The sequence below is a fragment of the Stegastes partitus genome, unplaced genomic scaffold (assembly GCF_000690725.1).
Source record: "Stegastes partitus isolate 25-593 unplaced genomic scaffold, Stegastes_partitus-1.0.2 Scaffold475, whole genome shotgun sequence".
Lineage (NCBI taxonomy): Eukaryota > Metazoa > Chordata > Actinopteri > Pomacentridae > Stegastes > Stegastes partitus.
In genome coordinates this window covers 298,783-324,957 of record NW_007578206.1, presented here as the reverse complement: position 1 = coordinate 324,957, position 26,175 = coordinate 298,783, and the positions used below count along the sequence as shown (strand labels likewise).

Sequence of the window (26,175 nt, the reverse complement as noted above, 5' to 3'; positions counted from 1 at the left end):
AATAATTTTGGACATAAGGGTTTAAATTGATCAATAACATCTCTAAAACAAAATGGGTTGCCATATTTTGTCAGTTGTATATGTCATACTGAAAAACCATAATACAGAATTGCCAAAGGTTTGTTTGAGGTATTTTAGAAAATACATATTCCATATTCTTAGTTTGTCCAAAAAAGACAAATTTATTTTTCCACATTAAAATGTGCCACTCTTTGGTCACAGTTTATTTTTTTGTTTTTTTGTTTTTTTAATCAGCAGATTCATTAAAAGCTCTTAGATTATCTGACGCATCATTTTAAATATTGATCAAGTAGTTGCTGGCCTCAGTAGCAAAATGACTATTTCTGTCATTAATCTATGTCTAGTCTTCATACCCCAGCAAAAGTAGTGCCGCTCTGTTGCTATGCAGAACATAGCAGGCACTCAAACACAGTGCAGCACTTTGCTTTGCTCTAGAGGAGCCGCGTGATGAGATTTAAATTAATTCTGCAACGGTCCGAAATTCTGCCTCTTCCCCCTCCTGCTGGGACACGTATTAATGGTGGTGGTGCTTCTCGTCTCCCACACAAGTCAGATACACATTGTCCTCCTCACTGCAGTGGCTGACTTGTGGAACATGCAGTCAGGAGGGAAAACACACTCAAAACAAAGCAGAGAGAGGAACACACCCCGTACAGCAAAGCCCACAAAGCAGCATGTGCACTCCCTCCCCGTGTACAATGTGTTTTTGTCGTTTAAAACGTGCGATTGAGTTTCAGAGTTTTCTCGTTAAAGTCAGTGTCATCGTCGCAAGTCAGTGTTGGTGCAGCTTGTGATTTTTTGTGTGTGTGTGTGTGCTCCTTTTCTCACCTTGTGCTTGTTATTTTAGAGCTCCGGTGTGAGTCGCTGGTTCGTACTTCATGCATGGCTTCAAGTGCAGGAGCCGCAAAGGTTGCCATTCGTATGCCTTTGTGTGTGTGTGTGTGTGTGTGTGTGTGTGTGTATGACTGCATGCCTGCAAACTCTGGCCCTCAGCTGGCTGTGTCGCTACATTCATTTCTCCAGCTTTATTCTTTGTTCACCAACAGCACTGAGCCCCACCACAATCTGCTGGTTGTTCTGCTCGATCTTTGTTCAGGTCGTCCAGGAGAAAGCTGCGGCATATTGTTTCGCAATTCAGCCGCTGCAAGGCCTTGCTAGAGACTCAGTACATCAGTCTGGCTTCATTATATAACTTCTATATTATTTTATATTATATTATATAACATAGTCACTGAACTTGCCATTATCAAATGGAAAATAGATGCGCAACCTTTTACCTTAACCTCTGAGGCACATGTGCTGCAGTTGCCATAGTGATCTATACGAACGGTTCTTTTCTAATAATCACGTCGTTATGAACACATTTAGCCGGGGCATAGGTATTGACAAGTTGGCACACCGTTTGTATGGTTGTGATTTCTGCAGCAGAATCCTCACACAGAATCCCAGTTTTCGCAAGCGCAATCCGAGACACTTTTATCCCCAACCCCACTTTGAGATTACATTAATGACACCCAGAAATAGGAGCGAGTGCGCCGCCGTGAGTCATCTGCTCACTGTCATTCCCTTCTCACTGCAGTTTGGATAGATGTCCTTCCTATAGCACAGTGATGTTTCTCTCATATTGGATCATCTGTCTGTATTCATACATTAGACAGGCTCAATGGGTCCGCAGGATTTGCAATTATTTCCCCTGTTTTCTGCCCAGTATGCATGCCAGTGTGTAGCTTAAAATGATTACTGCCAGGGCTGATAAATGCATTTGCTGCCTGGCAGCATTAAACATAACTCCTTCAGAAAGACGGCTCCACTAATATAATGCACCAATCAGACAGACAGCCAGACAACAGGAAAGTACAGACGGGCAGGCAAGGGGCTGCCAGGCTGTGTATTCATACAAGTTTAATGAGCATCCAGACAGTGGGGAGTTTGTGGCTCCGGCGCTGAGCTCACTCTGCACACAGAAGCTGACTGGCTGACTAGGTTAGACACACTAACGAACAGGTGGAGGACTGGCTGCTTGACCTGGGTTTTTGAAAATAGCCAAGTTTGAGCATAAAGTCCACATTTAATTAACATTTTAATTATTCGGAACAAAGTGCAAATTGTCATGCGGAAAGCTCTGACTGGCTGACTAGCAGCCCAAAACATTAGTTTGAGCACATTTCTTTCAGCTCCACAGCGGAGATGTTTACAGCCAAAAAAAAAATAAAAAATCATACCTCACAGACCAAAAAAAGAATTCTTCTCTCAAGGACACCAAGCAATTATTTTTTTTATCCGTGAGACTGGAGCCTATTGGTAATGTTATTATAAAGGCATTATACAAGTTAGTGAGATAAAAGTTTGAGGGACTGTTGAATAGAGTTCTACATTGCCATGGTTATTAATCTCACTCCTCTTTTCCATGATGGCATTCAGGGCTCCCAAGTAGGCAGCCAAGGCAGCAGGAGACCAGCCCTCCTCCCTCCTCCACTGAAAATGATAGAGTAGAGAGAGAGAGAGGAAGAGGCTGTCGGTGCCAGTGGATCCTCAGTGTTCCTCAGGATTTACCCAGGCTTTTCTCTTTGTTTGAGACAGTCAGCACACATGTTTAACTTGACTGCAACAACTCAAACTGCAGAGCTGTTTGTGTTTACATTGTGTAAGATGTTTTTTTTTTTCTTTCTTTTTTCTGAGTCAGCCACTGCTCAAAATCTGACTCGTTGTGAACATTTAATTTATTTTTTTGTATAAATAAATAACCCAGTCGGCACCTCGTTATTATGCAAACCAGCATCTGATGTCATCCGGTGACTGGAAGCAAATTTTTTGAGGAGCCGATGGCAGCTTTTATGAGCAACGCTGACTGATTAAGCTGTATAGCAGTTGCTATAACTTACCGATACATATGTTGCATAAATGGAATTGCTCATCTTCTCTCTGCTCTGTTTGTGTGGGCTCAACACAGCAGTAGGAGGTAAAAAAAAAAAAACATCTACAGCTGGGTGATTTCTCTCTTCCGTTGTGTGCTGCCTTAACTGCCTATCAGCGCATTGGATAAGTGTTCAGGCTGTGTCAGTGGTGAGGCAGCAGAAGTTCAGCAGGTCATGTGAAGTGGCACTTCAGCTGCAGCTGACAGATGCAGCTTCCACTCCGTTCTACCAGATGTTTGCTAGATTGCTGGTTTTTGGGCAAGGCCAGACTTAGAGGGACACTGGCGGTGCACTAATACGCTTGTACCGCCATGTTTACACTGTAGTGCTGTTGTCTCTGGTGTTAAAATCTATTCAGCATCTAAAAGCATGGTAATTGGAAAAAAACAAGAAGCCTGGAACCCCCAGTGTCCTCTCCTTGGTCCTCTCCTTGAAAAAGCTCAGGAAACCCTTTACAAATTGCACGACACTGCATCTTTTAGGAATATCATTTTCTAATTGATCAAAACACACAGCCTGGTATTTACTTCTGCAGAATTGTTCATTTTTCCTGAGGATATTTACTTTTTCTGCCTCTGGAAAAACACCAGACACGGTCCCACATGCAGCCGGGTGATGCCTGTACGTACAGCCTCTGTCAGTGACACGGATGTAGCAGCCACTTGACTACAGCTCTACGTCCACAGTTGCTATAGCGACACCATGGTAATGAGTCTGCATTCTAATGATGCCTCAGTGGGTTGTTTGAGGAGTTGAGATATCTCGGGACAATGAGTCGACTAGCGAATGACAGCGTTCAAGCCTTGAAGGGTACGCTGGCATTTGATTAATGTGTGGCTGTTGGAAAGTCCAAATTAAGTATGTGACACTCTTATGCGATTACAGACTACAGACCTAATATCCAGAGCTGACAGAAGACCCTAAAGCCATACAACTTACCATTGCCTCACCTTGCAGCATAACTCATTTGGTAGGATTACATGTCTTCTGTCTATATTTACTTATGAGCATCACATATTTAATGGTGTGTACATGAAATTGTAATTGGGAAGCAGACTTTGCCTCATCGTCTGTGCTTACTTGGTTTCATGGAACCTCATAATGTCCTGATAAAAGAGCCCCGCTGCTCCATCGACTCATTTGATTTTTTTTTTTTTTACTCCTGAATGTGAGGATGAAGCTTCTGCATGAGGCCTCCAGAATATCAATAGACTTTTTCAGTCAGATAAGCTTCTCTCTCTCCACTCATTACAGTGTTACCTTAGGAAAGTTTCTGCTGCTCCCCACTCTCCCTCCACTTTTTTTTTTATAGCTGCTGTTTCTTAATGAAGGTGTCATTTCAGCAGTAAAAGAAAAAAAAAACTCAAAGCAGCTCATGCCTTTTTAAGATATGTATCTGAAGCTGCTTTATCGCTGGCTTCTCACTTTATTCGCACTTGGCAGCACAATGTGATTTTATGATTAGTCAATATTTCTCAGGACAACTTGTCTTACCGACAGCAGCGGAACCTGTCAGCTGCATATATTTACATACCGGCTACGTTATCAAATGACAGCGAGGAAACTGTGATGTTGAAAGTTTCTACGCGACATAAGCAGACACCATCAGAGTGCTTTTTGGAGACTTTAAGTTAAAAACAAAAAAAATTTCATCTGGTCTTTGAAGCAAGTGGAATTCAGTTCTGATTGCCAAGACAAACTGTCATTATGTGAGTATTTCAGTTAGACATACTGATTGCCTGTTTCGAGTTGAGCTGATATGAATGGTGTCTCTGATCAGCAAATCACTGTTCATTCAAGTTGTATATACAGACAGGTGACAAATTAAAGGAAGAATCAGCAGAAAGTGTCTTGGTAAGGTGTTGGGTCACCAGAAAAGCTTTAGTGCCCATTTTGCATTTATTCTCCCGCTCTCTGGAACTCTACTGGAGCTGTGGATGTCTCTTTCAAAAGATATATTTTCTCATAACAGATCCACTGGATCCACTCACTATGTAGGTCACAGGTTCAGGTTTTCTTTTAATTTGTCACTCCTCAGTAGGTGTAACTATGCATTTGTGTGTTTTTTTGTTTTTTCATTACCACATGAGATGGAAAAATGCACAGCAGTGGCCATATAAATACACACAGTCAGGGATGATGCAAAAATACAGGAGCAGCTGAACATGGTCTGCAGCCAGTGTTTATCAGTTATCAAAAACCCAAAGAAATGCAGATTTCAGAAGCTGAAAGAAGTTTGTTTTAATTGTCTTTACTCACTGATTTGAACTTGTTGCTAGGATTGCCTTTACTCCAGCTTTGCCTGAAGTTGTGGGGTTTTGTCAGTGGGGAAAGGTTTCTCCTTGTTCAGTCTTCACACTTCTCCAACCTTCTGTCAGCATTAATCAACAAAAGCTCATTAGGCAGAGCGTTGCTGCTTCAGTCCTCCAGTGTTCAGTGATTTTTGCTCTTCAGGTCACTGCCTTTAGCTTCTGATGGGTTGCTGCCTACACAGCAGGTACACTTTCTTTCCATTTTCCAACTCTTCTCAGAACCAGCATTGTAATAGTCTGTCTTTCTGTCAGCCACCTTGTTCTTTTGAAGCCATCTTTGCTCACTCTGCCTCTTTTGGGTGGTGGCTTGCTGCAGATCCATGGGACACCGTTTGGATTAAATAACTCAGCATGTTGCATTTCTTGACACACCTAAACCTGCTTTTTTGTGCTTGCTGTAACACTCAATTAGAGACACTTAAATAGAGTGTCTATGTTTTTTTTCCTATATTCGTGTTTTGCCATATCAATAGGACTGGAGTTAGGAAATGGACGAAGGATCATAGCTTTACGTTGGATTTTTGTACAGTCATTGCATTTGTTATGCACACTTGTTTACTTTTTGTTGGCTTTATTTCACTGACTTGTATCAAGTCATCATGTCATTTGGAAATAAAGGAGAGGAACAAAAAGACCTTAAACACAAGCAGGCCTCAATGAAAATATATTTCTAATGTTCATAATTAGTGTTCTTACTTTGGCTCTTTTCTTCTTTCTCTTATCCAGGTACCTTCCTGTCATGCAGTTCCAGGAGGTTGGCCAACACTGGAGCTGACACTGTCAGCGAGCCCAGCCTACACTACAACAGCTCCATCTCCTCCAGACCTTCACCTCCTACTGCCCTCTTCTCTCTCCAGCCACTAATTTTACCCCAGGGGAGGATTATTCTTTAGCGCCCTTGGCTGCCGAGTCCAATCCCAGAAACTGTCCTGTGCTTGCTACCTCTCCCAGCATAAGAAGAGCCCGTATCTGCATTCTGCTACGAGCCAGTCCTCCTGGCTGTGCTTCAGCACCTTAGACCGTCTGTAGTCCTGCATCCTGGGATCTTCTGCCCTAACCGCCTTTGCAGGATCCGTGGCCAAGCACAACGTGAGGGCAGCTGTCCACCAGGAAGAATCCGGGATCTACAACCATCATGTCGAGTCGACGTAAAGCCTCCACGCCCTGTATGATCCGACCAGACCAGACCATGGTGGAGCTGGATGATGAGGCAGAGGAGTCAAACAGCATGGAGGTACGCTCTCGTGTGGCTTTCCCATAACTGGTTAAACAAAAGAATAGCGTGCTTGTTGCAATGGACTGGATTAAATCATGAAAATATATTTGAATAATTTGTGAGAGGGAGAATTGATCATAGATTTTTAATGCACAATTAAACATTTATGATTTTTGTAATTGTGCACCTAAATTTGTCATTTTAATTATCCTCATTCTTTCCTTCTCTTGAATAAATTAGAAAACTTTACTTTTTAGTTTTGTGAGTAGTTCAGTAAATGTGTACTAATTTCTGAATTCATAAATACTGAGATGATACAATAAGTAGATTGCTGTGTACAGATTTTAAAAACACTCTCTCTTGTGATAATGTACCTTCTTCTGCCAGACGACAACAGAGAACCATACTCAGGGGGCACCTATGGATACAGATCTTTCAACACAAGCAGAGCCATCAGCGGGCTCAGATGTATTGGGAAAGGCCTCGGACCCTCCCACAGCTCCTGACAAACCAGCGGCGGAGCCACCAGACATTTCAAAGCCTCAGCGTAGACAGCAGGGGGGCTACGAGTGCAAATACTGCCCCTTCTCCACGCAGAACCTCAACACCTTCAAAGAGCACGTAGACGCCAACCACCCCAACGTCATTCTCAACCCGCTGTACCTGTGCGCCGTCTGCAACTTCAACACGAAGAAGTTCGACACCCTGACAGAACACAACGAGCGGTGTCACCCCGGGGAGAGCAACTTTAAATTCAAACGCATCAAAATGAACAATCAGACAATCCTCGAACAGACAATAGAGGGCTGCAGCAACAATGCAGTCATTTACAACACTTCTGGTGCCATTTCTGGCAAAGGGGATGAACTAGGCACTTTGCCGCTCAGCAAACCCACCACAGTCAAGATCGGTAAACCAAAAATAATGTCGTCGGATAACAAACGGACAGAGTCTCAGTTGGTTAAACTGACCCCAGATCTCACCAAGAAACCGGTCACGGCGCTCAACGTGAACGGGACGGTCATCATACCGGAGTCGACTCTACTCAAAGCAGATGGCCTTTCTCACATCATGCCTTCCCTACAGCGGCCTCTAAACTATACCCAGGTAGGACGAAATGGAAGAATTCTTTTACAGTTCCAATGAACTTAAAGGATTATTTATTTACTGTTTTTTCAAGAGTTAGGTAAGTTATTCAGTGCCACTCTCATATCATATATAAAGTGACAGAAAGTGGGGGTTAGCTTAGCTTAGCTGGAAATAGCAAGTCTGGCTGTGTTCAGGGTCTAAAAAAAAAGTCACTTTTAAACCTCACTAATTAACATGTGGTATTTGTTTCTGCTTATTTCTGTTTTTATACAGATTACACAACATGTGAAATGCTCATGAATATATTTTAAAGGTGCCAATAGCCATACTAGCAGTTTCCTCCTACTAGCAGTCTTTTTGCTAACTAAGCTAACTGGATTTAGCTACGTATTCCATGTACTGATCGGAGACTAGCCTTGATCCTCTCCTCCAACTGGTGGCTGGCATCAAAGAAGAGGATTTCCCAACATCTCCTACTGTTCCTTTCAATTCTGTCTTTGCATTAAAAGTTTGGATTTATAAGTGTAAAAAAACTGGCAGCTGTACAGAAAAGTATTTTAATGGTTTGTTACTAATGCGTTGTTTTATGGGTTTGGAATTTCCAAGGAAGTTCCTTAGAAAGTGATTAAGTGATAATTATGAGGATAAGAGAGACGATGTTCATCTGGTGACTTTAATTAATTAATTTCAGTTAATTGCCCGTCTGACTGAGAGTGTCAGTGCACAGCAGGTCAGCAAATCTGGCTAAAATACTGCATTTGTCTACAATCTAGGCATACAGTTATATTATTAATGTATAGATAATAAAACTTCCTTTAACAAAATTGATTATGTGTGAATGCAGAAATTGTGTGTGTGTGTGTGTGGGGGGGGTGTTGTTGTTGTTGTTGTTGTTGTTTCTTTCAATTTAACCAAATTTCATAGTTCTGCTCAGGAAATTATTAGGAAATTATAGACCTGTAAAATAAAGTGTTACCATTTGGGTTTCTGTTTGTAGTATCCACTCAGATGATTATCAAGCTTTTTTTGTGACGGCAATAATTGAAAACAGTACCTTCCAATTATTCTTATTAGGGATGACAAAAACAAACAAAAACATTCAATTGCCATTGCTGACTTGTTTTATTCCAGGTGCCGAAGATCGCAGTGCCCCTCAACACAACCAAATACAACCCCTCCCTGGACGACAACCTGACACTCATCTCCTCCTTCAACAAGTTCCCCTACCCAACACAGGCCGAGCTGTCCTGGCTCACCGCCGCCTCAAAACATCCAGAGGAGCAAATCAAAGTCTGGTTCACCACACAGAGGCTCAAACAGGGCATCAGCTGGTCGCCTGAGGAGGTACGATCATACTAGTTAATATCTGAGGCACGTGACATCAAAACAAATCATGAGAGAAATATTCTTGATCAATTTGGACTCCAAATGGAGAGAAAAATGACCCTGAGCTATTGTTCTTTTGTAATAATCACTGATCACTGGACTTTTGTTTTTGATTTTGATGATTTGAGTTCACACTTCTTAAATTATACATAATTATTACAATTTTACTTTACCTGACAAAACTAGCTTTTTAACAATCTGTCAATTATTGCATATAAAATGAAATGAAAGTTTAATTACAGAGTGTGGAATGATTTTTAATAAAAAGTTCCACTGGTAATTCAAACAAAACCTGTCACTATTTATTTAAACATGAAATTTCACCAGCATAGGGCACAGTTTTTAAACATAAGTGCACAACAAGTAAGTAACATGTATAACAAGTCTGTTCCTTCTATGACAGGTGGAAGAAGCCAGGAAGAAAATGTTCAATGGTACAATCTCCTCCGTGCCTCAGACTTTCACCGTGGTTGCACCTCAGCTCAACTCATCGACCAACCAGTCTGCCCCCTTGTCATCGTCCAAACCCATGCAGCCGGCAGCCTCTGTCCTCCAGTCCCTCCCCTGTCAGCTGTTGGGGCAGACCAGCCTCGTGCTGACTCCTGTAGCCAACGGATCTACTGTCACTTGTGCACCGCTGGCACTCACGGTGGCAAACCAGGTACAAAACCATGGACAGAGAGTAATTCTTGCAGCCTCAGAAACCAAAAAAAAAATATATGCTTGTTTTACTTTGGCTTATTATTAGAGCGGGTGACATTTTGCTCCATGATTCCCGCAGGTGGCACAGTCGCTCAAACGACCTTTGGCCTCTCCTGTGATCGCCACAGAGAGCAAGCGACCCTCTATCATCCAGACCATCTCTGCGCCCATGGCCACTTCCAAGCTGGCATCACCCAAAGTGCTGAGTTTCACAGTTGACCCCAATAAAACAGCAGAGCAGCTGTCAGTGCTAAGGTCCAGCTACACACAGTGTCCCTTCCCTGAGGAAGATGAGGTAAGAATAAGTGAGTGAAATGCTGCTTTTTTTTTTTTTTTTTTCCCCCTCCCCAATAGTTCAGCATGGAAAGATTTTTGTCACTGCTTTTACTTTGTAATTTCGTCTTGCTACTTTTTTTTTTCTTCTTCTTCAAACACACAGCTGTCNTTTTTTTTTTCTTCTTCTTCAAACACACAGCTGTCACTGACAAACACCTGCAGTTATTGTTTCGTTTCAAGTCGTATCTTGTCATGTGATAGATCTACAGACTGATAGAAAACACTGGGCTTTCCAGAGGAGAGATTAAGAAGTGGTTCAGTGAACAGAGACTCCTCAATCTCAAAGGTATGTCGTCTGATCGGTGCTGAAACAAAATATCCCAACGAGCTATTTTAAGTTCTTTGAGCTGGATTTCAAATGCTAAACCATCAAAAATAAAAAATAAAAACATTGCTTCCCCAGAAAACAAATCGCGGTGAACCATAGTCACTAGTGTTCATGATTGTGAAGCACCGTGTTCGTGCTGCATTATTTAGTTATATCAGCTCTCAAGCATATTATGGTCCTTTAGTCTCTCTTGTTCTGTCTCTCTTGGAGGTGTTCCTCCACCACCTGTGCTGGTGAAAGCAGAGGTGACACCACCACCACCACCACCACCTAAAGATGGCCCTGTAAAGAAAGCAGTCCCCAACCAGTTCCCGCTGCTGGAGAGAGTGAAGGGGAAATCGTCAGAGCAGCTGAAGGCGCTGGAGGAGAGTTTCCAGAGAAGCAGCTCTCCAACGGAGACAGCACTAGGTACATGAACATACTCTCATAACTCATGTCTTTGGGATGGAAACTGTTAGATTCTTCTATAAGTCAGAAGATTAGCGAGAACGATAAAAGAGGTGGGAAAGAATCTAGTCTGGCTGCACTTTATCATTCTGCTGTAGAGGGGAAAAGGTCTCTCTGGCTTGTTTTGAATTTCTTTAAACCCTTGCACAAATGTCTGGGCCGGTGCTAAGCCAATGATGCAGCAATAGATTGTTCTGGTGGAACATTTGCAGTTAAAATGGCAATTCGCCAAACAAATATAAACAGGGCCACCTTCTTGCACGATCCAAGCATTTAGCAAATTCTTCGTGTGTAGGTTGCTAGCTCAGAGGTTGTTGTTCCCCATAGCGAAGGGTTTTTTTTTAAAGTGTTATTTCACTTTCATGGTAGTTTCCAGCCCTGGTCCTAAACACGGTTGCTTGATGTGGGCACATCTCATTTGTCTTTGCCTACAGAAACACAAGACAAGCCTCCTGTAGATTAAGAGATAATGATGCAGAAACAGGGCTTCGTAGACATAATTCTATTTACAATCAGATAATGATGTGAAGTTCTTGAGAAAAATGATTACATGACTTTTAAACTATTAAAAAAGGGAAGGGGGATAAATAGGATGAGAACAAGTTGGACAAATTAGTAGTTTTCTGTGTTCTTGCCAAGTTCAGTATCTTCACTGTATAACTTAGATGCCTAAATTGCTTCAAGAAATCCAGTAGTGTTTTCTTCTATTTATACAAGTTCACAGCTTGCGACTTAATTTTCTTTCACCCCAGAGGAGCTGCAGGCCTGTCTCTGGTGGGTGCCTGCATGACAGGAATAGCAGGAATGTTTTTAATGAGCCCATTTTTAAGTCCCCCGGAGAGAGACTGAAATCCCAGGTTTCTAAAAAGCCTTCAACATCGAGGTAGCACAGCTCATCTGATCCTCTGAACTCTGCTCTGCTGCAGACCAGCTGGCCCAGGAGACCAGGCTGTCCAAGACGGAGGTGGACTGCTGGTTTTCAGAGCGCCGCGCACTGAGAGACAACATGGAGAAAGCTTTGCTCACCATGGCCTCGAAGAACTCGGAGGACAGAGCAGAGCGGCCAGGAGCGCTGCTGAACGGAGCCTCCCACCGAGAGCAGGACGGGAAATCTCTGCACTCCTCCCCCCACCCGCCCGTCCTCTCCTCCTCCTCCTCCTCGTCCTCCCCTCCCGTGCTCGCAGCTTCCTCCCCTCGTCCACCGACCCACTCCTCCTCCGCATCTCCCCCCATCCTCACTACGTCCTGCTCCTCCTCCCCCCATCCTCCCATCCTGTCGGCCTCGGCGAGCCCGGCTCCCATCAGCAGCCGCTCACTCACACTGCTCAGGGAGGTAAGAAGAGGTGATAAAAACATACCACCATTAACTCTAATTAGGTGACAGTGTATTAGAATGTGCTACGAGGTAGAACTTGAATGTAAGCTGCGGTGAAATATATCGAACTAATTTCGGGAGCTGGTGTGGGGATATAAACGAGTTGCGACTTAGTTAGTCGATGAGATCTTTTTACTATTATCTGAAGTGAAATGTGGTGGAAAATGCAGTGATTCATCTTGAAAAGGTGTTGTACAGGAAAATCTGTGTGACTGATGTGCATTTTTAGACTGGCTGATGCCTACCGTCACCCACTGATACAGGAGTTGTCTAGAACACAGCTGAAGCCCACAGATTTAGAAAGCCTTTAAATGCAACATACATCTGTGAGATTTAACAGCTCTCCTCATCCTAATAGGCTTCATGTAGACGCATGCTGCCTCTGAATGTTGACCCACGTGTTTCAACAAATGATAGATCAAACAATATTCAATGTATTCATCACATCACACAACCCTATATAAAGATAAATGTGTACAATTTTAAATATAACTGAACCGTTCAGGGACAGTCGACTACAGCTGCTTCTATTTTAGGAACTGTGTGTCAGCATTGACACACTGCAGCGTATCTGTTGTGTAAATCTGTAATAGGTAGCGAGACATACCGTAAATCATTTTAAACAAGAGCCGTGCAGCCGCTCTGTCAGGCTGAATGATCACAGCAGGGCTTTTATGCCACTCAAATAAAATGATGGATGTATAATTGGCAAACTGTGCCTATAGTAGTAAAGTATAGTATTAATATTACTAAAGCAACAATGTAGGTCGAGTTTATGTAGAATTGTGCTGTTGTTGTTAGTCGAGGTGGATCGAGCTTCAGCTGCTTATTTTCCTGTTTTCTGTTTTGCTCATCATATGTTTTGTATGTAAAATCTTAGCCTGCAAAGTAACTTGCAAATTGCTGAACTCTGAAGTAAGTGCTTTGAAGTTGAGGCCCAGTAAAGCATCTGTTTTTGCTGTGCAACATTGAACTAACTTGTATATTTATTGTGTAAAACGTTTTGCATTTGTTCACACAATCTTGTCTCGACAGATGTTCTGTCGGACTCAGTGGCCATCTCCTGAGGAATACAGCCAGCTGGAGGTCCAAACAAGCCTGGGACGCACCGACATTGTCCGCTGGTTCAAGGACCACCGCTCGGCGCTGAAGAACGGGGAAACTCTAGACTGGATGGAAGGTTTCCAAAATCAAAACATTGCCGAGCAGCAGAAAGCAGGCCAGGAACAGAACGGCCAGAGTTCTGAGAAAAACCAGAGCGCTTCCTTGGAAGTCAAGGCTTTGAAAGGTGAGTTTTGGAGAAAATGATGTGTTCTTTCTTGCTTTTCTTTTCTTTCTTTCTTTTTTTTTTCAAATCATTTAATTTTGCTTTTTTTTCTTAACCCTACAACCCTGTGTGCAGTGGAGGAGGCTGGTGAGAAGGTAGCAGCTACAGAGCAATCCAAACAGTCTGAGCAAGACAAAGTCCAGTGGTTGGCTGACAGGCTCTCCCACCGTGTGACGGACCTGAGCCGGACCAAGCAGGAGCAGACCAGCCCTAATAGTGCTGACAAAGGGAGGTGGGTGGAGAGAAGGAGAGGGAAACAAATCCGTTATCTTCTGGTGTTAGTCATGTTATACAGACAGGGGAAAAAAAGCAAGCTCACTGCCAATATTTGAGTATTTAAGGAATATCTGGGGAGTTATTTTAAGATAAAATAGGATCTAAAAATACAGCAGCATATGGACACAGCAAGCTGTTGATGCTGAATTACTCCCTTCTGCGCACTAGCAACTACTCGATTTTCATGTAGGGTTTATCTCTTCCCCCACCCCACCCCCAGAATTTCAGTGAAAAGCAGTAAATAATCTTTTCTTTACTCTTTTGTTTTGTGTCCAGTTCTTAGAAGCAGTCTGTTAGTGTTAAAACTTCTGTTCTGTTGCCAGGTGGGTAAAGGTGACTGTGGCGGTGGGGGAGGAGAGCGAAGGAGGAGTGGAAAGACCGAGGCTGGCAACGGACACTGACGTCCTGACCTTGGAGCAACCGGGGAGGGTCACTGGTTGATGGTAGGTTGTGCTGGAGAAATTCTTTGTTCGTAACACCGATGAGAATAACCAAGGTTAAATCTGCACTTCCATTGTTTGTGTTTCCTGTTTACAAATGGAGCAGCAATAACATTAAATTGCAGAATTAGGTGACAATTAATGCATTTGCCTCTACAAGCAACACCTTTCACAATAAACAAAGACATTCAATGTGTTGTAAATATAAAAATATCTGTCAGTGCAGCTTTAAAGTCTGCTATGAAGGTTTTATTACATCTACGACATCCACCAAAGGCTTTGTTGTAGGTCAAACAAGACAAGCTACACATACAGTCGTCCTCCAATGTATTCATACCCCTCCCACTAAAGAAGGAAAAACAAAGCTGTCACTGAAATAAGTTGAAATATAATGAAGTAATAATAAATAAAAATGTAATGAAAATCATGACATTGCACAAGCCTGATGGGACCCGTAAACTAATATTTTGAATATTTTGTTGACCAACCCTTTGAGCCAATCACTGCAATCAAGTATTTTCTGTAACTCTCAATCAGACTTCTGCACCTGTTGACAGGTATTCTGATTTTGGCCCACTGCTCATCAGCAAAGAGCTCTAATTTGTCTGGGACAGTTTTGTTTTTTTAATTATTCTTTTCAACCACTATTCAAAAGCAATGTCCTGTTTCACATTTTTTTAATTATTATTTTATTCAGTTTCTAGTTATCTGAGTGACTATTGTGAATTGTGCCTTTTCTTTAATTTAAGGGTATGAATAAATTTGAGGATGACTGTAGCTGCCGCTGTTGTAAGCTGTGAAATTTCCCCTTCCTTTCCCCCCACTGCATGCTGGGATATGCTTCAGCTCTCTGTGACTCGTACCGGGAATAATTAGCTGCAGAGAGTAAATGGATTTTAAAAAGCTTTACTTTGAGACTTGGCTTAAATAAATGGTGAACTGTTCCTTTAAGATGCCACAGCTGCAGCCTCCAGCTACCCAGGAAGTTATTAGCGTGTAATTACCTCCGATTGGTCCTTCTCAAAGACGAGCGTACACCATCATTACCATCGCATGTGTAGACACACGCACACAGGCTCAGGCACAGTTGTGGTCACAAGATGGAAAAACAAAGGTGCAAATGATGATGCAGTTCTAGTTGTTTTATACAATGATTTGCACTTTTGAAGCTCGTTCGTTGTTTGCACTGAATGACCCTAGCAATAATCATTTTAAAATTTTAAGTATTAAGCATTCTGAATTATAACCTGGAAACACATTTAATGTTAATCCCTTAAATATAGGAGGGAACCATGTCATTTTACGAGCAAAACTTGTAAATAATAATTTGTCTAGTGAGTTAATTTCAGCCCATGCTCCTGTCTGATTCTGTTCCAGGTAGAGTAAATCATTGACTGCTGAGTCATTGGCCACCATGAGACGACTCAAGATGACCAAACGTGGAACCGGTGATGTCTGCCTGTGATGTCATCACAAAGCGACAGAGACTTTGGAGTTCCACTGTTGAAGCGCTGATGCGAGGCGCAGACGCCGACATTAAGAGGAGTGCCAAAGCTGGACTTGATGCATTGTTCTTACTACTACGCTTTTTTTCTTTTCTTTTTTTAAAAAAAAGAAATACCCCTTGTAAATATTTTTCTGTATTACAAAAAAAAAGTTTGTACAGTTTTACTGGGAGGGCAAGTTTTGTTACATTTTTAAAAAAAAGTCTGACTGACTGTTGCCCCCAAAACCTGGAATGTTTTTCGTTGTTGTTGTTTTAAGAACAAAGTGTATTATAGTCTGTTATTTGATGAAAATCAGTCCTATTTTTTTGAAAATCATACATGCGCACTGCTCGTTTATGAGTAGACTTTGATGGCACTTGCTTATATCCCCGTGGTAGTCGTAGATATCCTCATTACTAGACCGCTTCATCGCAAACTGTAACTTTTCCTGCAGCGTCACCTTAACTTGCCCTCGTTAAAGTTACAACGGTGACAGTGGAGATCACTCTGAAGTGCTAGAGGGGCAAGTAGAAGGGGCAATCTGAACACACAGCTCACTGCTGAGAGACCAGAGAATGAACACAAACAGCCATATGGTCAGACCGAGGCTAACAGCGTTTGGACGGATGAATGAACACACTGTACATCCTCAATGCCAGTGTCTTTTCTCGTGAGCTGGTTCTTGCATCAGTACCTGAGGCTGAAACAGTACAGAATGTTCGCTTTCCTGATATAGCAATTATTAATTACAAAGAGCAGAAAGTGGAGTGTCTGTTCGATCACACCATGCTGCCTTTTCAGCGCCTATCTGACATTTCCTGTTTGCCTCAGAGGTGGGTGGAGTACATATTGGTTGATGACTTAAGCTTATCAATTGTTTTTAAAAAAAGAAAGGAAAAAAAAAAAACTTGAACTATTCATGACTGAACCTGCCAAGAGGATACTGGTGAAAATGTTTCACGCATGATAAAATAATCAAAGCTCCTTTATTTGAGCCATTTCAGATATCCATTTTGCTCAGCTGTGATCTGTGAACACACCTCGTCTTTTCTCTCGGCTTTAGGTAAGTTCTTCTGTTCCAAGCAGGGACAGTTGATTTCTGTACAGGCAGTTCAGGACAACCAAAATGGGGGTTCATGAATGTTAAAGATGCAGAGAAGAAAAAAAAAAAGACCAAACAATGCTGATTTTCTGAAAAACAGCAAAAAGAAGAAAAAGAAAAAAAGAGCATTTGGAATGTTAAAACAGCCAAAGCTGTCATGAACTGCTTGCATTTCAACAACTTTTTAACTCATTTTCAAACATGATTTAAAACAATAGCTGTGATTACTGGATCAAATTACAAGTCCATGCAGTATTTGTGCAGGCCAAGAAAGTTAAGTTAGCCATTTAACCCTGGTTTGAACAGCAGGTGTATTTGCTGTTTTTGCTGGCTGAATGTCCGTTGCTGCTGCTGCTGCTGCTACTGCTGCTGCTGCTTTAGTTTCATGTTCAGACAAGTATCTGGGATACTGTACGTTTGGTTGGCTGGAACGGAATACCGCTTGCATTTTCATTTTCTACTTTTAAGTCTGCTGTAACTCAATAAAAACACAACCAACTGCAAAACGTCCCCTCGATCTTTCAGTGTGTATGACATCTTTTAAAATTAGAAACGTAAGCTTGAATATGAACAAGGTACAAGATGGATAATTGAGATTCATAATTTACTGAAGTGCAAAGACTAGATTAGATGGGTTTGTCGACACAAAGGTGACATTGCACACTTTTTAGCTAACGTCACTTGTCAATTTTTTTTTTTTTTGCTTCACCTGGAGGTTTGTTTTACTGTGTGGATGGATGTAAATGCAGAGTTTGATGCTAGTTTGACATTTATGATACAAAACTTAAATTTTAAGACGTGCACACATGAATCGTAACGTTAAAACTTTAACTGTTGTTCAGTGAAGGAGATGTCTTGTGTCCAGAAAAGATTATGCAAAGCTGAATATTTTCCTCTCAACCTCCTGACTAGAGGGGCTCCTTAACCTTTTAATAAATATTGGTTTTCTTATTTCTGGAGAAAAAAAAAGCAAAACACATTTAAATAACCCCCTTCAAACCTCTTGCATTAATGGGCTACAGAGGTCCAAAGTCCACAGCAATTACAAAAAAAAATGAAAACTTAATTTGTCCTTCAAGCCTTGCTGACAGCGCTGTCATTTTGAGCTTGAACAAGACAATTTCCACTGCTTCATTTCTCACATCTTTTCTGCTAGTGTATTGTGAACACTGTCACATATGTATCACAAACCCATAGTTTAAATGTCACTGTGAAATGACCAGCTTTGGGTTTGGTTCTCTTGTTGGACCAAACAAAACAATTTTCACTGTTTTCTGAAGCAAGTGATTACTCCCAAAATAATTGGTAGATTAATTAATAATGAAAGTAATGGTTTGTGTATGTTCTAACTGTATATTGTCCAGACACCAATCAGTCACAACATTAAAACCACAGATGGCTAAAGTGAATAACACAGGGTAGATCTTGGGTCCTGACATTCATATAGACATTACTTGGACATGTAACTAAGCACTGCTGCAGGTCGCTCAAGGCAGAAACACCTTCTATTGCACAATGTACTTTATCTCACTGCAAAAACTGCTCAGAAACAACTCAAGGAACACAACCAAGAGCCAAAAGTGATGACTTATCGTCCAAACGTAGACACCACAGGAAAGAAATCCCAGGTTCCATTTCCCTCACAGTGATATACACAGTACTAGGCAGGTGGTTTTAATGCTGAGGCTGATCGGTTTATATCAAAGATATTGTCAGTGATTCACAACCAGCCACAGGCACATGACTGGCTGAAGGCTACTTTCTCTCTCGACGGAGAAATTTTTTATCTCTGCATCGGCACATTAAGGAAACACAGATAATAAGATAATTACACACTCAGAGTCGCTCATCGTTTCAATAAACAATTGTTATATTTACAAAAAAAGATCAACATCCCATCTTTACCTCATTTTGGTTAAGATCAGATCTCTTGACAGAAAAAGATTCAGGTCTGCACCACCGAGGCTCAATAACATTTCACACCCATGTAAATTCAGACCTGGAAACAGTGCTCTCTAAATAGCTTTGCCCATGTTCTGCTGAGGGATGGCTGAGAGCACGCTCCCAGTGCGTGGGTAATTACAATGTAATCTGATATGGCATCACAGAGAGGGAGAGAGAGGGAGGAACACAAGATTCAAAACCGACAGCGTGCTGGTGTGCAGCTGCAACATCTCTCATCCTGTCAGTCCGATGGCAGTCTGGAGAAAAAAAGGTGGAGCAGGGCGGAAAAGAAAAAGAAAATGGGAGCTCAAGGGTCATTGCAAGGGAGGGGGGAGGGGGGTGGGAGAGAACTATTTTCTATCAGCTTCACTTGGACACATCTGCAGTAGTAATAGTAGCACTTTACTTTGTGAACTGAGCCTACAGCCAGAGTCCTGCTGTGTGGTGCAGTCAAGCTTAAAATGCACGCTTCCTCAAATTTCATCCTGCTGAATCTTTTAAAACTAAACGTAAAATAAATTGGAAGTCGAGCTTTCGGTTCCGTCAAGCCGGAGAAAACGCGAGGAAGCGAGCATTTTAACCTGAAACGCAAACTGCACAGTCGTTTGATACTGGGAGCTATCGGGGTGGAGTTCTGCCTCATTCACCCCCCAGACGGAAGCCTTGACCCCAGTTGTGGCGTCCTCCTAATCCTCCTCCTCCTCCCCCTCCTGCTGCTGGTTCCTGGGCAGCCGGCCTTCTGCTGGGAGGAACTCCGAAGCCTGACACCCCTCCTCTCCTGCTGGGGAAGAACCGGTACCTGGAGAGAGAGAGATGGCAAGATGGGATCTTACAGGTGATCAGCAACAAATCCACTTTGAGGTGCAGAACACTCTATTTTTAGAATTAAGGGACGTGAAATCTGGCAACATGGCAGCACACTTACCCCGAGCTTTAAAACAAATCCGTCACACAAATAAACATGTTAACTTTGTTTTTTAGGCCACATTAATGTCCTCTGGGCATATCTGTTAATTCGTTGAGGCAAACAAAATACTTGATTGCAGGTTTAGGCCCACAAAGTACAGATAATTCAAGCTGACCTGAGAGCTTGGATAATAATCTTCACTAAAATTGTCGTTTTTGTCATCCAAATGAGTGGTGTAGACTACAGACAAGATCTAAATATGTTTAAATCTCTCCTAGCCATAGATTTAACCCCTAAATTGTGTGTTTTAGAAGTGTGTGTCACATGAAAATAGTCCCTTCCTGCTTTAAAATGGCTTTAAGATGTCACTCTATGATGTTGCTTCATCTAGAATGTGCAGATCTATGTAGTCCTTGCCTTTATGGCTTCTCAGTCCTACCGCTGCATCTGTTCAAACACTCCACCCTACACGATGGTATGTTGTAATACGAAAGCAACCAATTAACGTATTTGAAACCAAATCTGATGAAGAATAATGATATCAAAAGCCCCATATTGCAAGTTGACAGGATCTGTGTCTTAGGTTTGTTACATATGAAACCCTGAAAATCTGAATTTGTGTGTTTTTTTAAAACTGTACACTGCAGTCTTATGGACATGCTAGCAAGGTTTAAAAAAAAAAAAAAAGGATTTTTAGCAGAAGAGGCCTTCAAATGTATTTATCCTGTCCTATTTAAAAGTCTGCTGATATACTGAGTAAGACATTAATTTATCCAAACATTAGCTACAATAGCCAGAATGAGCACCTGCACACTCTTAAATGAGTGAGGCTGTAAAAACAAATCCACAGAGTGTATAAACAAATATGAGTGTTTTATTGCTTCTGAATTCAAAATGTGTTATCTTCTGTGTGTTCACTTCTTTTACATAGACTTGCTTTAAAGCTGCATACCCTCCTCAGTATCTCAAAATCTCAGCTGGAAAACATATGCTAACGATCTAAACATGTTAATTAAGTATCAACAATCTTCTTCCAGCATGGAGACTCCACCTTTAAAGCAGTCTGCCTCTAAAATTATACTTCCTTGCATGAAAGAAAACAACATAGTGTGACATTTCAAGGTTAAAATGTGCTTTAAAAAAAAAAAAAAAAAGAGTGCATTAAGAAAAACTTACAAGAACTCTGGTGTGGAGAGGAAGGAGCGTCCTCCCAGGTCTATGGGGTATTTGAACATGAGGAAGAAGTAGAGGTGGCCCACCAGGTTTCCTGTCAGTTCATCCACAAATCTGTACAATAACAAAGAGAGAAGGACTAGCCAAACCGCACAGGAGCGTTGTTACGTTGTGTTTTACCGTGATTTAAATTTGTACTTACGACCCTCCGATGATAAAGTTGAAGGCCAGGATAACCCAAGGTAGATAATGTGCCTGGGACAAAGAAACAGAAAATATTAGAAACAGTGTTAATATGAATACGTCTATGTAATATGACATACCTTGAACTAGACTGTTTGCCAGATAAAAATCTACTATTTTAAGGGGATTACCTTGAATCGTGTTCCGAACCAGAAGGACACAATCATGTCTTTGTTGAACTGAGCCCAGACATACAACACTGACATAATCAGCGGGATCATCAGAAGCTGAAAAGTTAACAACATAAACAACAACATAAACTGTAAGTCCAACTAATCAGCATCAACAAGTCAGAAGTGTCTTTATAGTAATTTTTTTTTACCCTGAGGTTTATTTAAAGGTCCCATATTGTGCCCTTCGTTAGCAAATGAATCAAATTACTACACGTCCTTAGGATGCATCTAGCAGTTTTTACCACAAAATACCACAAAAACAATTCATTTCAACTGTATAACCTCTGGTTTTAGCCCTGTTCTAAGCAGGCTGTGTCAGTCCACAGATGCTGGGAGTGCATGAAGACTCTTGAGTTCACTCTTGCAGCCAAGAATAGAACATTTGATGTGCTTTGCTTATGGCTGAGACATTTTACAGTTAACAGAAGCAGCTCTAGCATGTAAATAAACCAGACTCCGAGGCAGCTGCTCATTCAAACTGGCTCATCTCAGAGGAAGGAAGCAGGATTATGCAAATATTTAGCTCAACATCTATTTGTTACCCAGTGTCTACATAGAAATTGGACAAAAATTGTACTGCTGAGAGTGGAATAAGCATGTTCCCATTTTTACAGCTTTTATTTTGCATCTCTAAGTTTATAAAACACGCAAAATACAACACAAGATGGATTTTCACAATATGGGACCTTTAAGGGGTTTTTTGTTCAAGGACAATATCCTATAACAACTCAGCAGTGTTTCTTCAGGTGGAAAAAAACAGATGGCTCTATTCAAAAATCATAAAATCCACTTAACCAGCATATCTCGAGGTCACTAGTTGACATATTGTTTCTTTTTCTTTAATCTGTACAAAATCTTCACTATTTTATGGTTAGAACCAGAAAGAAATATTTTGAATAACTCATGTAAAATAGTGAGCGTTAGAGGTTCTGGTGGTAACTTCATACTCTGAAAAAAAGAAAATAAGTGCCTTCTCCAAAAAAAATCATCCTTCTCCTTTAAGTAAAGCTGGATTAAGTGAGTATCTTGCGTCATGACACATTGCTCAGATTTCAAGTGACTATTGCTAACAAAAGCTAAATGCTTTATACACAAACTACAGCGGTCCTAATTCATATTAACTGTGGTAAAACTGCAGTCATACGACAATTAACAGACGAGAGAAAGGAGGAGGAGGATTCTCACCCGCATGTTCATCAGCAGCCCAGTTATCTACAGACAGAGTCAAGGACAACAACCTCAACACAATCACAGCTGGAGTTTAAGATTAAAGCAGCTGGTGAGGGAAAGGTTGCCCGATTAAATCCCCACACCAGCTCTAAAAGAAGCTGGCAGTCACTTCTGCCATTTTCACCTGAGCAAGGCTTGTGACCTTGACCGATCACACCTCCTGCACCGCACTTTTTTTTTTTCCCACCCATTACTACAACTTGCCTGAGGCGACACAAACTGCACACTTGGTTTACATGAGGTATAAACGAAATAAGATGGGGGGCCAAAATTTGCCTCACGAACAACAAGTATCTGTGAAAAGCCAGACAAGCTGACAGTCAGAGCTGAACTCCTGACAAAACCACACAGCGTTGAGATGTGGGCCGGACTGTGCTGCTGGTGCTGCATGTGACCTAGATTAGGTTTCTCTGCTCTGCAGGGGTAGACTGACACTGGGCCACTGGCACAGAGCCACCCTGACATGGCACACTGCTGCAGAGAGAGAGAGCGAAAGAGAGAGAGGTACAGAAAAGACAGATGAAAGCGAGATGCAGACGAGAAAGAAAGCAGCAGAGTGTCAGAGTGGAAAACACAGGACACCATTTAGCCCTAGAATGATCATTTAAACAAAGGCGTCTTATATTCTCTTTTGCAGGTCAAGGATACGACAATGCAGATCCAGTTGAAGAAGAGCATGAAGATATAGTCTGCAGGTCTGCCATCAAAAGCCCCTGGAAAACAATAAGGGGACAAGATTATTGAGAAAAAAAGTAGCAAGACATAAAGGTCTGCGTATGTAAACCAACAAGACCAGCAAGCTCACCTGTCTCTAGCCGAGTGGAATAGTGGTAGAGGAAATATAGGTTGACCAGGTATAGAAACCCAGTACTGGGGGTTATTGGGAAGTAAAGGGTGGCTGTCACTGGCCTCCAGAGCTGAAACAAACAGAAGAGACATTAACCTAATAGAAATGTAGTCAGACATCAACACAGCTGTGCTTGTGTGCAGAACCAGACGCTGAGCTTGTAACACGCGTTAGGTCTCATGTGGATTGCAAATGATAACTTCTAAGCAATTAAAATTGGCAACAGACAGCTGGTATTCCTCTGCAGAGTGTGGTACCTCACGATTAGATTCAGAGATTTTCTTTGATGGTAACAGAAGTCAGATCAATACAGTGTTTAAGGGGTGACAAAGGGACAAAGACTCTTCTCTGTTAAACTACCATTAATCAAAAGAGCAGGAAACAGTTAGGAAACATGCTGTACAACACCATGTGGGGTCAACACCTTTAATGATTTAAGATTTATGCTTTTGTTGATTGTGACTTCACCTCTGCACTTTTGATAACTGTCTCTTTTGAGCTATTGAATCAAGCAAGAAAGACAACTCTGATTCAAGATTCACAAATTCAAAAATGTAAATATTTTTCATTTCTTTAGGTATTCTTTACTATGTTTAGGACATTTATTAGACTCCAGGAGGTTGAGTACATATACTGCAGCCTGATAACCAGAAGGCATTGCCATTTTGTTTTATTAATGTCACTTTTTATACAGCTGAACAAGCATCTTTCTAAACACCTACAGTGCACAGTAATCAAAACCTTAACCGTGGTATTAATCAATATCTTCTTATAAGATTAATAAATCTGCAGAGAGGCACAAGGTTGACATTCACTTTACTCATTCATTCCAAGCACGAAGGTTTATCAACTCCAAGTAAACAGAGTGAAACTATGAGCAGCAGCACTGCCTGGGTGTCTCTGTCCCAACAGCCTGTTCCCCTCCAGGTTAAACAGGACGCAGTCCTACAACACCACAGAAAGGGTAGCAGAAGAAGAAAACTGCTCAAACCTTTGCTGTAAAAGCAGTCATACCTCTGCATACTAATGATCTGGTAATTAATAAAAAGGCCACATTCAAATTCTCTCCTCATCCATAGATATTAAATAAAGCATCTTACTGCTATGGCTGGTGAACAAAACTGCGTTATATATTTCTATGTGTACTTTTTTGGAGTGGTAGTAACTTAGTCTACAAGAAATGCATCTATTTCATAAGATGGAAAAATAAGTATATTTTGATGCATAAAATTCTATCCTGCATACTAACTATTAAATATCGCTGGAAAATCATTTTGAAATCTAGTGAAGTAGAGAAACACTGTGTCAACGCTTGAGAGCTTATTTTGCCTGGAGTTGTGTCTAATTACATTTTTACATTCCTCCCCCTAACCTTGCATAACCTCACTGTTTACCTGATTGGGAGGTTTCCACAATGCTCATACTGAACATCCTGTTACTGCAAAATACTGTCTCCGCCTTGTGGACTGCACTTGAACAACACCTTTAGTTTAGAGTTTCAGTTTAGTTTCAGTTTAGACTGGATTCAACTTCGGCTCAACTTTACTGTCGTTGCACAGAGTTCTAAGACAATGAGCGACAGTTTGACATCCAACCGGAAGTGCAAAAGAAGCAGTGAAACTTCACTGCAATGGAAAATGTCAAAGTGGAACAGATTTATGGGCAGAATGAATGTGCTAAAATGCAGGACAGAATAGGCCATATAAACTGTGCATGTAATTATGGAAGAAATATTAATAGTCAAGATGTATGGACAATGTATACTGCTTAAATATTGTAGTGTACAGTGTCACACAGTATGAATAGTATGAACAGGGTTTGTAGTATATAAATAGAATGAGTTGTAATGTAATATGAGTGCTTGATAAATAACAATATAAAGGTGGATAAATGTAAAAATGGGGATAAATTACAGAATTAACAGGATAATCAGTGGATATCAGATACATGATATATGCAGTATGAACAGTGAGTTTACAATTTATATCACCAAATACTCCCAAAAGCACTAGCTGCGTTCTCTGTTACTTAAAACACTATTCGTTGCAGTGGTATTATATTTCCTTTTATATTTCAGTGTTACTACATTAGGCAGCACTTTGACAGTACGGGGACTTCCGGACCGGCGACGTCTCGCCCTCTGATTGGCTGCCGCACAGCTCGGGCCTGCTCACTGAGCCCTGCTAGCCACCTGCTAACTGACCGAGCACGTCCAAAACACAGTAACACAGCGTTTATCAGCAAACACCCGCTCGAACAAACACACGAAGCAAACAGAGCCGAAACAAACCTACTTGAAATCTGTTGAAGAACAGGTCCGGGAAAAGCAGGAAGTTCCTGAAATTAATCAATCCTAGTTTCCCAACGAAGGGAACAGCAATGGAGGCAGCGAACCAGGACCGGGTGATGAAAGGGATGCTTCTGAACCAGTCCCCGATATCTGACATCTTTCCATAGGATTACTGCCTAGGTATAGCACTGAAATTAAAGCTTCTCTTTGAAAACTAAACTAAAATCCCCTAAAAAAAAAAAGCTGCGACCCCTTCTTGACTTAATTTCACAACTGCTCCACTGCTAAGTTTACATGACGTGGCTAATCAGAGGCAGCTAGCTGAGCATATGATCAAGTTGCTGAGAGCAGAGCAGAGATATCCGGCTGTGGTTTTCAAAGTTAAATGCTGCTATTGCCATGATGAGATAAATCGGGGCAGTTTGTTTTTGTTTTGTTTTTTGTTGTTTTGTTTTGTTGTTTTGTTTTTTTTTTTTGGGGGGGGGGGGGGGGTTGGATGGCAGTGATCTCGTTAATTTTCAAAGTTGCATTGAAGTCGTGTTGCTGGTCTGAGAAAATCAAAACTATGACGTTTTAAGGTAACATTTTGACAGCATGTAAGCTCTTTTT

At 41.4% G+C, this 26,175-nt stretch overlaps 2 protein-coding genes across 6 annotated transcripts in view; one reads left to right on the top strand and one right to left on the bottom strand.

Annotated features, from left to right (window-relative positions):
* Positions 1 to 17,265, top strand: part of zhx2a (zinc fingers and homeoboxes 2a) — a 27,468-nt gene extending 10,203 nt beyond the window's left edge. For 4 of the 5 annotated variants that reach the window (XM_008286915.1, XM_008286914.1, XM_008286918.1 and 1 more), the window contains exons 2-13: positions 5,975 to 6,482; positions 6,852 to 7,571; positions 8,685 to 8,897; positions 9,343 to 9,600; positions 9,721 to 9,936; positions 10,179 to 10,263; positions 10,516 to 10,713; positions 11,679 to 12,085; positions 13,163 to 13,415; positions 13,530 to 13,686; positions 14,054 to 14,173; positions 15,548 to 17,265. In XM_008286915.1, the coding sequence (XP_008285137.1) occupies positions 6,384 to 6,482; positions 6,852 to 7,571; positions 8,685 to 8,897; positions 9,343 to 9,600; positions 9,721 to 9,936; positions 10,179 to 10,263; positions 10,516 to 10,713; positions 11,679 to 12,085; positions 13,163 to 13,415; positions 13,530 to 13,686; positions 14,054 to 14,171 (2,724 nt within the window). In that variant the 5' untranslated portion in view covers positions 5,975 to 6,383 and the 3' untranslated portion in view covers positions 14,172 to 14,173; positions 15,548 to 17,265. Of the gene's footprint in view, positions 1 to 3,820; positions 3,907 to 5,974; positions 6,483 to 6,851; positions 7,572 to 8,684; positions 8,898 to 9,342; positions 9,601 to 9,720; positions 9,937 to 10,178; positions 10,264 to 10,515; positions 10,714 to 11,678; positions 12,086 to 13,162; positions 13,416 to 13,529; positions 13,687 to 14,053; positions 14,174 to 15,547 lie in introns of those variants that run through there. The other variant, XM_008286917.1, reaches the window with a different exon arrangement.
* A 1,343-nt stretch (positions 17,266 to 18,608) lies between these two features.
* Positions 18,609 to 25,903, bottom strand: derl1 (derlin 1). Its single transcript, XM_008286919.1, has 8 exons — positions 25,571 to 25,903; positions 23,235 to 23,346; positions 23,078 to 23,142; positions 22,385 to 22,411; positions 21,158 to 21,253; positions 20,986 to 21,038; positions 20,787 to 20,897; positions 18,609 to 19,502 (listed from the first exon to the last, which is right to left on the bottom strand). Exons 1-8 carry the CDS (start codon positions 25,721 to 25,723, stop codon positions 19,343 to 19,345), a joined length of 777 nt encoding a protein of 258 aa, XP_008285141.1. The 5' UTR covers positions 25,724 to 25,903; the 3' UTR covers positions 18,609 to 19,342.
* Positions 25,904 to 26,175: the final 272 nt, after the last annotated feature.